The following is a 12043-nucleotide window of genomic DNA, read 5'->3' on the forward strand; positions in this document are numbered from 1 at the left end:
GGATTTGTATTGCAAACAATGTGTATAAATATATTGTACCTTTACAATAAAGGCTTCCATAGGTCACATTCATGCCACCTAAAATTCAGGAGTTCAGCTGAGCTTTCAGAGTTCTTTGTAAAAATATTCCACCAAATAATAAAGCTATGTGAATTAAATTTTATCAGAAGCCTCTCACCAAAGTTCTGGTTTCTTCATGTACCCAAAAGCCCTTCAAGAGATTTGATGATTCACAAATTCATTAGTTACAAGAAGCTTCAAAGAAAACAAAAGCAATTCATACTTTAAGAAAATACTTTTGCATTTTATTGTATACAAAGCACACCGTTAATGCAATCGCACAGTTTTGCATTGGCAATTATTTTGACAACAACCATCTACATAATTACAGCATATATATAATATTTCATTGTCAATTATATTGTAGAAATCAAAACTAAAATCACACATGCCAAACCAGATTTAGAACATGACTTCCAATGCACAAGATATCCACTATTGGCTGTTTTCAGAGAATTTAAAAGTTAATTCATATAATTTCACTGTCAGCAACCTCTTTCAAAGCCCAAAGTTTTTCAGGGAAAAAAAAAAAATCTAACCCTATAATACACCCTCAAAAATCTTATCTGTTATCTTCAACAACAATGGTTCTCCTTGGGTAGGTGTCTATGTCCACAAATATGTAGCGGAATTCATACTTTCCACTTTCAGGGTTCTAAAAAAAAAAAAAAACCCAAACAGTGTCAATTTTGTTTTACCACTTTAGTTAATTCAATATTCAGCTTATTGATCTTAAAGATGACTGAGCATGAAAGAAAACAATTACCTCTTTCATCTCTGTATGCACAGTCCCCTGCAACCGGGGTTCACTCCCCTCAATGTAAAACTTCAAGCGCATATGCTTCAAGCCATCTTTAATGTACTCAACATGGCTGCAGAAAATCCATGTGTTAATGACCACAACAGTGGAACTTGGTTTGCCACAGTATTCATATCACATTACATGCAGTCAGGTCTGCCACAGCATGCTTCTCACTTTAAACGCAATTACCATCTACTAAACAAATATATCCTCCTCAGATTTTTAAAAAAATATTTCATATATAGCACGCCATTCCTAAACTTCCTGACTATCCTATGTAAGGCACGTAAATAATCATTCTGTACAGTTTAGGGGGGTCCTCTACAGTGGAAAAAAATGGCTGGATCTCCAGAGGACAGGAAAAATATTGAAAAATGGATAAAAACACTACAGATTGAATTTGTACTCCAACGAGAAGTGGAAAAAAAAATAAAAAATGTTTAGGCCAATGGACACTTCTTAGAGGTGCACTATCTCAGAGTATCAACTAGTATCTGGAATCAAATTAAGGCTAAAAGCATAAAATGCAGAAATTCATAAGTAAATTCACAATTAATTTATTAGCATTTATGTGTAAAGAACCAGTGAAAGTCTTTTCATTAGACTGAATACTATGGAACTGTTGTTACTTTCCATGCCTTCGGATCTCATTTGATTCAAAGCAGCTTATTTGTCCTAACTATAAACTTGTACACTTTATTGATGCACAAAGGTTAATTGCCTGATTCAAATTAGAGTACAGCCCATCATGAGAAACTGGAAATAGTCAATTTGTTATAAACAATATGCTGCCCATCGTCAGAGACTCACCTCACTTGCTGTCTTCTCCCTCGACGAGTAGTCTCTCCATAACCCTTTATTGGCTCTCCAAAAGCTCCAATAACCTTTGTTATTAGCAGAAGAGTAGACACTTCTGTAAACATTTAAGATTAAAAAAAAAAAATAAAAAATAAAAAAATAAATAAAATTTATTTATTTAAAATTGCATCAAATGTGACCAACACTTACCTCTGGATGCGCTCTGCATTTCTCTAAAGCTTTCCCATAAATTTTACTCGGACTCGACGATGAGAACAACTCTTTGAACACGACGTACAGCAATCCACCTGTACATGAAATAAGATTTGTAGGGTACAAAATATCAAATTCAATAAAAGCAAGCGCACGTTCAACAGCATTAACAGCCATATGCACTCTCGAAATCTCAAACGTATGGACACACAAATATATTACCGAGCACAAACTTTTGAAAAAAGTTTACCTGTGACTCCAATCCCAATAACGACAACTATCAGGTATGTGAAATCTTTGCCTGCTTGCTTAACTGTTGAGGAAACAAAAAAATAATTTTTTCTGCAAAGGCTGCAATTATGACTGCAACATGAACATGTGCACTGTAAGACATAAAAAAAAAAAAAAAACTCATGATTTAAAAACACCTTCAACAAAACTGCATGTCTTTGAAACTCTTTTTTTTTTAATTTAATAAAACAATAAAAAAAAAAAATGTGGGCACAATGTCTTGCTTGCTGGTGCCGTTTCAACCCGCACCTTTCTGAGCCGCTGAGGCCACCGGCGGACTTGCATGGGGTCCAGATACTGACACCTGAGGCACCTTCTCTTTGCTTCTTTCTTTATTCAACCTGAAGTCGACTGAGAAACCTCGTCTCTGCTCACACACAGCACCGCTGTGTATTCCTGTAACAACATGGCTCAGCGGAGAGGCTCTTTTACCAGCTGTCAGGAGTATCGCCCTGCTGTCCCGAAAGCCATGCCAATGCAAAACACAACGGGCGCATCTGGCCTGCTGTAGGACAAGAGAATAAACCATGCCGCCCGCTTAACTGCTTCCGACACAAGCTTGTACTAACGCTATAAAAGCGCAGAAACACAAGCGACCGCCTAAAAGGCCATGACAGGAAAAGATGACAACTTAAAAACGCAGCACGTCGTTGTTCATTATCTATTATATAGGCAGACAGCTACTTGCTTGCTAATTGCTAACAGTACATTACCGTAAAGCAAGGCTTGTTTTTTTGGCGCATGCGCATCTCCACTGGAGGAAAAGCCTAAGCACTGAAGAATGCAGGGAGTTTGAGTTTGCTTCTAACATAGAAAAGACTACATCACCCACGATTCTGTTAGAAAACGCGCTTTTACTTTTTTGCTGAACAGTGCGGTGTTGCACTGCCTGAAACGTTTTATTGTATTTTCACAAATCCATTGTATTCAATATAGCTTTAATACCTGGACATTTACACATTATGACCATAAAGTGCAGCGGTCGTAACACCGTGTAACAGGTTTTAATTTTTTGTTCCTCCTGGGTAGTAACTAGTGTTATTTCCTTGATGCCTAAAAAGTAAAGAAAAAAAATGCCTATTATTTATTCCCTTCAAACTTTACTTTTGTGACCAGGACAATGATATTTAGAAATTTACCTATTTTCCAGAACATTGCAGATAGATCCAGTGCTGAGTAGCTGATATAGAACTTTTGAGGATTTTTAAAAACTTTCTAGAATTTTCTAGAACTTTCCAGTAATATAAATTATAGTAATATAAATACAGGAGTCTTAAGCGTACCAGTTCAATTTAGTTCTAGCTGCCGAAGTGGATATATATCTGCATTTTTCCGAGATGGAATCAAGAGGCTGCAAGAATCCAGCAGATGCATTTTGTTATGCCTACGGCCAATTTATCAAGACAAGACCGAAAAAGTACTCGGTGGCAGTATCTGCTAAGATGTGTGAGGCCTACAAAGTATATTTCGGCATGCCTGTCCCCCAGGGATCAAGACAAACTCTGGGCACCTCATTTCACCTGTGAGCACTGCAAAAAAACTCTGGAAGCTAAGAGGGACAATTGTTGCTCGCTTAGATGGTGGAATTTTATGTTACACAATATTTTAAAATTAACAATTTTTTAAAAAATTTTCATGTTATTGAAAAAATATATGAAATATGTTGCAAGAATCTCTTACACATTACTCATAGGTGAAATAAATTAATTTTTTTCATAATCACAATTTTATTTTGTTCTTTTGCAGGATGATACAAAGGGGAAAAGACAGCCATGAAGTTCATTTTCCCAAGAATTTGGTGGGAACCCACTGACCACCCAAGCAGTTGCTTCTTCTGCGTGGTGGATCCTTCCAAACGTCGGACTGGCAAGAATGCACCTACTATCATGTATCCGGACCTTCCATCATCCATCGCCCCGCTGCCACACTGCCCTGAGCTCCCCATACCCACTCCTCCAGAGAGAAAGCAGCCATCTTCCGAATCAGAAGAGAGCAACAAGTCAGAGGGGGGAGGAAGATATTGTAGATCCAGATTACAATTTCAGAGGTGCAGCTGAGGAGAGAAACCCATACTGCCCCAACCAAAAAGACCTCAACAACTTGATCAGAGATCTTGGTCTCACAAAGTCCAATGCCAAGCTTTTGACATCTAGGCTCAAGCAGTGGAACTTAGATGAAAGTGTGCAAGTCGCATGTCATTGTTATTAAAAGGTTAACATTGTAATGAGGTTGCTTCTTGCTGACCCTTTGCAACTTATTATTTACATTCATGTTTTTTTACGTAAAGAAATGTAGGAAACAATAAAATGGTTTAAAATGTGCGCTTACCTCGGAGTAAGGGCAGTCTTACCGTGTCACCTACTACAGCCACAAATATAAAGACAAAGGAAAACTCTTAAATCTATGTTGAACAATTGAATATGGAAAAATGTGCAATTATCTGTGCAGCACAGTTTCTTGGTTTCATCTGGAACAAAAAAGGGAAATTATGATACAGATTCCATGAGTTCTTTGGAGATCCATAGGTTCCTCAGCTGATTCAAAACATAGTTCAGTTTATGACCTAAGGAAATTTGAATGTTGCAGGAAACAGACAATTTAAAACTTACCAAAGATCTGCATTCATTCATTCATTCATTCATTCATTCATTCATTCATTCATTCCTAATAACCAATTGACCTGTGCAGGTCCATTGCGGTCCATTGTGGTGTGGTGTTAATAGAGGAAGCACAGGGCATGAGAGAAGCTACACTCAGGATGGGACGCCAGTCCATTACAGCGGCAATCACGCACACTATGAGTAATTCAGAGTAACCAATTCACCTTAAACACATGTATTCGGACTGTGAGAGGAAACCAGAGCACCTGGAGGAAATGTACCAACCCAGGAAGAATATGCAAACTCCACATCATCTGATCAGGGTTTGAACCCATGGCCAAATCCACTGCACAGGAGCTGTTGAGCAACAGCCATAAAAGTTATTTATGATGACTCCATAAAAATAATTACATTTTGTAAATCCTTAATATGTCTTGATCATTCACAAGATGGTTTCACAAAAGTGTTTACACTTTAATTTTGATATTGACAGTTAACGGATTGATTTTTCTTTAGTTTCAGAGAATACTGTATGTTTCCTTTTTCAGTAAGAAAGTGAATGTGCATTTAAGGTTGAAAAGTGGGCTATAATGTATTGGGAAAATACTATTAATGTTTAGTAACCACTGAGTTTGTGAAACAAAAAGACACAAGGCAACGCTTTTAACAAAGAAAACACGCAACGCATCCACAAATTAAGAAAAGAATGTATTTTCTTCTCCATAACAATAGATTAAGTTGCTTAACGCAACAGTTCTTTCAAGATGGATGAGGGGGTTAAGAGTTAGTTCCATAAGTTGTCAAACTTGGCAAGATGCAGAAGGAGGATGTATCTGCCTGCAGAAAAATGAAAACACCATTAGCTGCAAAAGAATTAGTGCTCTGATAGCTGTGATGAGACCTGCTTTGTAATTACAATTGGAATGCTAAATAAATACATCAGATATAGTACAGATTAACATAAAGTCCCCTGGGAGGGGGAAAAAAAACAAAACAAAAAAACACCTGAATCAGTTTCAAAGTTCTTTTTACACAGTTCTTCCTTTTATTGTTTTTGTTATTCTTCAGTGGTGCAAGTAATCACTTGCCCTTAAATGCACCTGTAATAAATTATGATGGCATAGTAATTTTCTGTAGAAGCTTTTAATAAATCTTTTTCCTCTGTATAGTAAAAAAAGCTTAAGCGTTTTATGCCCATATTGGTTTTAGTACTTCATTATAGTAACGTACAGTTTCATTGTTAATTATGTGTTTTATCACAACATACGACATTTGAATAATCCTTTATACAGTGTGGTTTTATATGCGAAAGCTTCTGCTGAAATGTGACAGCAGTAGCTTATACAGATAAAATCTGAATCTGGATCTTAACTGATCCTAGTGATGTCTAAGTCTTCTTTACTAGGAAGATGCTAAAGAAAAATGCAAAATGCATTCCTATATAACATACCTTCTACTTAAAAATAGAGCTTGTTGAAGATATTGCATAGAAACCCCAGTTTGTTTTCACATGTGATGTTCATTTCTACAGAATAGTTCCCTGTGTTGGAAAGTATGACATTCATAGATTGATGGTGTCACTTACTTGAAACCCCAGTTGGAATGGAACAGACAAAAGATAAACAATTTCACAAGCATTGAGTGTTTCAAAAATTCTTGAACTCAGGGAAAATATTTACTATGGCTCTATCCTAATATAACTGATTTTTTTTTCCCTTTTCATGTCCATTATAGAGAACAAAAACAGCACACATAATGACCACAACACTCATACATATATCAATACAATGGAAGACACAGACAAAAGACCATTTAATGACTCCGACTTGATGAAAAACAAAATGAAAAACTCATTTTTGAGAATCCATTAAACAGATCTCACATTGCTATATATCTATATCTTTCTAAAAAGTTTTAATTTATTTCGCAATCCCTGGTAAATTATTTAACATTTAACTAACGGCACTTGATATGATGGGAATCATTATTATTTCACATTGAAATGAGACTTACAAAGGCTGAGATACGTATATTTTTCGTTCAATCCATAAAACCCAGGAAGGGACAAGAGCTGGCAAAGAATTGCGGTATTTTGAAACATCTGAGACTTAACAGGGCAGTTTATGCCAATTTAATTGGCAGCTTGTCTTTCATATGTAACTGTAGTCTTTTATGTGTTTGTGTTTATGAGGCAACAAATGTCAGTGTTGCAGATGACACGACAGAACCAATGCAACAGAAATTTAACCCTCCAACAGAGAAAAAATATGCTTTTGCATCTATTTATAAGGCCTTTTCGTATTGTATTTCTTGCTTGAATTTTACTTTAATTTTGCAGTCATTTCACTGAAAAATTGTGTATTTTCTGCAGAAAAACCAAAGAAAAGAACATTTAAAAAGCAAGTTTGTTGTTTTGCTTTGGTGCAAAAATGAAATATTCTGTCTTTTAACATGAAAGCACTCTGGAAATAGGACATCGTCTATTTCATAAAGGTTTCTCCTTTCAGGTGGTTTATGAAACTAATTATCTGTATTTGCCACAAATCTGTAGATTGCAACAAATGTGGCATGGAATGCCTCTGGGATGGGAAATGTCTTCTTTGCTGACAAATCGCTAAAATATGTCAGATCGTATCATTTTGTTTACCTTCTGTCTCTCTAAATGCTGGATATAGGAATTCCTCTAATATGCACCTACCCCTTCGTCCTTGGTCAACAGAGCACACTGTAAATGTCGAAAGCTCAATTTAGTGATGGAAGCATGCTGAGAATTATCGCTCTCTTCGGTTGCTGGCATGGCTTTAAGCAAACAGACAAATGTTTTGAATATAAATAGCCTATAACTTCAGATTTCTAAGCCTCGGTGTTCCTGCAAATGTTCCAGAGGGTCTGTGAGATTACCTCCTGTTGTCTGAAGGTCCTAAGGGTCCCAATGCCTACCTTAACCAATTTAGTACATTGTTGTGTGAATCAGACGGTCTTACGTTTACTTATTAAGCTGACCGTTTAACATTTCACAAATTTAGACAGTAGAAGTGGATAATTTTTCTTTTTTTAACTGGAGAAATTGAGGGTAAGTTCCTTACTCAGGGGTGGTATAGCTGGAGGGGGGATTCAGACCTCAGTCTTGGGAGTGCGAGACAGCAGCTCTAACCATTACACTACCTGCTGTCTTAGTCTTAATTGCTATTATTATCTAGCAGCTCATTATATGGCCGGAAAAACTTTACTGCGCCAATTAACTATGTAATACCTTCCGTTTCTCAGTTTGTTAGGCACAGTGCTGCCTGCTGCAGTACTAAGCCGCTATACACACTACCCTTATTAAAGTGCCAGACTTAATAATGCTGTACTCATCTACACAATGTATTCAAACGAAAAGACCAATAAGGCAAACCAGAAAACAAACAAACTTAATGAAAATGTCAAAAGGAAATTGCTTAGCTTTATTATCATGTTTTTTTTTTTTTACAAAGAATTTATATAGAAAAAAATCCTTTGAAAGTCATCCTGCAAAATGTGTTCAAAACTGATCTGCCCTGTATTGTTCTTCATAAAAAGTGTTTGCCTTTATTTGTATACAAAGATTTCATACTAAAAGGAAAAGCAATATGTAGGAAATGTTTCCTGTTCATTACATCTGATTATATGTACATTACAGAGAATAAATTCAAAAATATATATTTAAATTAAAATAAAAACTATGTGCTGTTTACTGTCAATTTAGAAAGTATTTTAATTTCTCAGCATGCATTTTGCTTAATCTTCAGTCTTTTTCTTATTAATGATGTAATTGGCCAAATTTTACAGTGACCCAAAATAAGTTAGAATGTGAAGGAATGTAAAGATTCTATTAATAAAAAAAGATGAATCTACTCATAATTTCCAATAAATGTAAAGCCATGCACGTCATTTTCTACAGCTGTCAAAATTGTTGGAAAAAAGTAATAAATTTTAGAAATAGGTCAGTTGTTTAATACAAGAATTTTACATATTTCTCAGAAATGCACAGTTTGTAAGCCTTAAACACAAAAAGTAGTATCACAAAACATGAAGGGGATTACCATGCATCCTGTAAAAAAATCTCTGAAAACAGAATGCTTTTATTTTAATTCTTTCAACTGATACCTCCAGCAAGCGACAAAAGAATATGTAAAGGGTATCCAAAATCTGAATTAAGACTGAACTGTTTGTCTCTATGCTGTATGTTTCAATGAGCTTACAAAACAGCGATCACAGAGTTAACTACAGGGACAGTACAGGCAACAGTGTAGCCCAACACATTTTACTTGTCATTTCTCGAACAGCTACCACTCTTTTCATCACTTTCTACTGTTTGATATACACATTAATTTTTCTGGTGTTTCGATAAGTGTCCATGACTCATCATCATGCTGGTGTATATCTCCGGTCCATGTTTTCATAATTCATCGCGGCTTGTTCGTACTCATCCAGGATTGCACTATATTCAAGAAGTCTAATGGAAACAATGCACATGTAATGTAATGTAACACATCATCAGATACAACACAAAGCACACGCTGTTCAAAACAACACAGTAAACAAATCGAATATTTAAAGAGGGAGAGGTGTGCAAACAAACGATAACAGTAGTGTCTACCTCAAATTCAGAGAAAAATGTCTGATAAATGTGTGAGATTTTCAAGAAGTTATGAGAGCTCTGCACCACTGACAGTAAATAAAGTGTACCTTGAATTACTTTTAAAAAACAATCAAGTTATCTTCTGAACAGTAGCAAATAATTATGAAATATAGAATAAAAATTAGTGCAGTAAAATTACTTTAGGAAATTATTTCTAATAACTATTTTGTATCCTTTGTCAAAACAAAATTAGAAATTTAGTAGAAGTACTTATATAACTATTTTCATAGTACAAATTGACTACTTAAAAGTTGAGAAAAATACTTGTAAAGATATCAGATATTATTAAATAAAAAGCAATATCTTTATAATAGATCATCTACATGTAAAATGAACAAAATATACCGCGTTTAGATGTCAGGTTGCACTGAGGAATAAATATTTTGCAAAGTTTAAGGTTAAAATATGGATTCTGAACAAGATACATCAGGTGTTAAAATTCATGCTAAGATACTAAAAAAAAAAAGAAAAACAATTGACGTTTTATGAGCCAAACACACAAGTAAAAGCAAGAATGGAAAATATAAATAAGCAAAAATAAGATACAAACCCACAACCAAAAATGGCTGCTAAACAATCAATCTCAATGAAAATGAATTTAAAACAGAAATATTTCACCAGTACTGGAAAACATCAACATTTGGGGTAAGAACACAAATCTGATATGGAGAATGCTGAAGTACGCTGTCAAACAATGACTTGACAAAAAAAGGAGGACAGTTCCATTGTTTGAGGTTGCTTACCTTCAGATTGTCTCAGACCCTAGTTGTGTTGTACTCTGATTCATGTTTGCTTAGAGACCCAATGAGGCAGAACCTGTAATGTTATGGCTCTTTCATTTAATATAATAATACTCGTTTGCATAGAAAGAAGAATATATGCATACATATGCTACATACTGTAAATGCATAACAGTTTGATTTTAGGTGTTTTAAGTGAATCTTGCATGCACAAATGAAATAAAATACTTATTTTCCTCTAGTTGTAGGTGAATCAAAGGCTCAAAACAAGCATGTAATGCATGTATACACATCAAACATACACGCATGGGCACACACAATGTGCATGCACAACAGAGATATATCAAGGGCATGTTGTATGAATTTTTGAGCAAGATAATTATATATCATCATGTGCTCTTGGAAACAAGCAATCAAAGTGCAGTAATACAATAAACTATACCTTTCATACGTATACGTTTATATAAAAACAGGTTCATGCCATAGGTTTTTGCTCAAACAGAAACATTTTTTCTTCTTGGTCAAAGTAATTTTCCCGTATGTAGCGCATCATTTAAAATTTGTTTCCGTTGTATTAGGTAAAAAAAGCACTTTTAATCTTCAGCCGCGAGACAAGCCCTTTGGTTCTGAATAAAACAGAACACATTTCATTGAATGATTATCGTAAAACGATGCTTTAAACGATGACAAAGAAGGATGTCAAGATCCTCTGCATGGGGTGTCTGTCTTGGACTTTTGACACAGGAGTCACCATGCACCATACGGTATAAAAAAGCATTTAGTAAAACTTTATCCAAAAATAATTCTTTTTTTTTTTTAAAAATATATATCCAAGCTGAACGTAATTTTAAAATCACAGCAGGGATTTGGGTTGGATGCATGCAATTCTATGTGGGGCTAGAACTCAAACAACATGTCAACCTTCTTTTGCTGGTTGCAACTGGGCTTCACCAGCTCGATCAACCTCTTTTGTGAATGGTTGCAGAGGTTGCAATGAAAGAGGGGTAAAAAGCAAAGTAAAGGAAGCTGTAACCTCAAAAAAAAAAAAATAAAAAAATAAATAAATGAAAAGAAAAAGAAAGAAAGAGGAATTATTAAGAAGAAAGTAAAGTCTGGGTAAGGAAGTTCCCAAGCGAGAGTCTTCATCAAAAATCAATGGATACTGACCGCTGCACTGCCTTATCGTGTCTGGACAGCCTGTGGCTGGTGGTGGGCACCTCCTCCAGGTCGTCGTCCAGGTCGCACCCGTCGGCGGCGTCCTGCGAGTAGCTGTGCTTCATCACCAGGATGCTCCTGCGGTTGGATGGCGGCAGGAGGGGCCTGACCGGCTGGGGCTGGACGTCCGTCAGGACGGCGGCGTCCCGTGCGCTGAGGTTGCTGCGGCTACCCTTGAGGCTGGACACGTGGGATCCACAGTGGTGGTCGTGAATGCACCTGGAGGAGGAACGCCTGAGCTTGTGGTAGTTCTCCAGGTCGTCGGCCAGGTCCACCAGCTCGGCGGGGGCCGCGGCGCTGCGCAGCGTGCACAGTTCGTAGTGGGGCGGCTCGAAGACCTCCTGGAACATGGTGGGGTCGAAGTCCTCCCTCCTGATTATGTACTTTTTTCGAGGCTGTTTGATTTGAACGATGACGGACACTATGAGGAGGATGATCACGATGCAGCAGGTGACCCCGATTATTGTCCCATTCGTGTTGTTCAGGTTGTCCAGGATGTTGGCTTTCCTTTTCTCTGCACGGCACAGGAACAGAGAGGTTAACATCCCACCGGCAGCCGCCATGCAGCATCTCAAAGATCCGAGCTCCGAGTGCTGCTAATTCCAAATTGAAAATTACGAAAATCTATCAATAGGTAATTAACTGGAAGAAATAAAAAAAT

At 36.5% G+C, this 12043-nt stretch overlaps 2 protein-coding genes across 2 annotated transcripts in view; both read right to left on the reverse strand.

Annotated features, from left to right (window-relative positions):
• Positions 1-332: 332 nt before the first annotated feature.
• timm21 (translocase of inner mitochondrial membrane 21) lies at positions 333-2893 on the reverse strand. The gene is made up of 6 exons (XM_018754025.1): positions 2414-2893; positions 2124-2186; positions 1871-1968; positions 1673-1746; positions 827-932; positions 333-715 (listed from the first exon to the last, which is right to left on the reverse strand). The coding sequence occupies exons 1-6, from the start codon at positions 2691-2693 to the stop codon at positions 623-625; spliced, it is 714 nt and encodes a 237-aa protein (XP_018609541.1). The 5' UTR covers positions 2694-2893; the 3' UTR covers positions 333-622.
• Positions 2894-9153: 6260 nt separating this feature from the next.
• neto1l (neuropilin (NRP) and tolloid (TLL)-like 1, like) overlaps positions 9154-12043 on the reverse strand; it is a 65373-nt gene continuing 62483 nt past the window's right edge. Inside the window, exons 9-10 of the mRNA XM_029254992.1 lie at positions 11335-11896; positions 9154-9241 (exon numbers count right to left, since the gene is read on the reverse strand). Coding sequence (XP_029110825.1) covers positions 9154-9241; positions 11335-11896 — 650 coding nt within the window. The remainder of the gene's footprint in view (positions 9242-11334; positions 11897-12043) is intronic.

This window comes from Scleropages formosus, chromosome 9, assembly GCF_900964775.1.
Source record: "Scleropages formosus chromosome 9, fSclFor1.1, whole genome shotgun sequence".
NCBI classification, from domain to species: Eukaryota; Metazoa; Chordata; class Actinopteri; order Osteoglossiformes; family Osteoglossidae; genus Scleropages; species Scleropages formosus.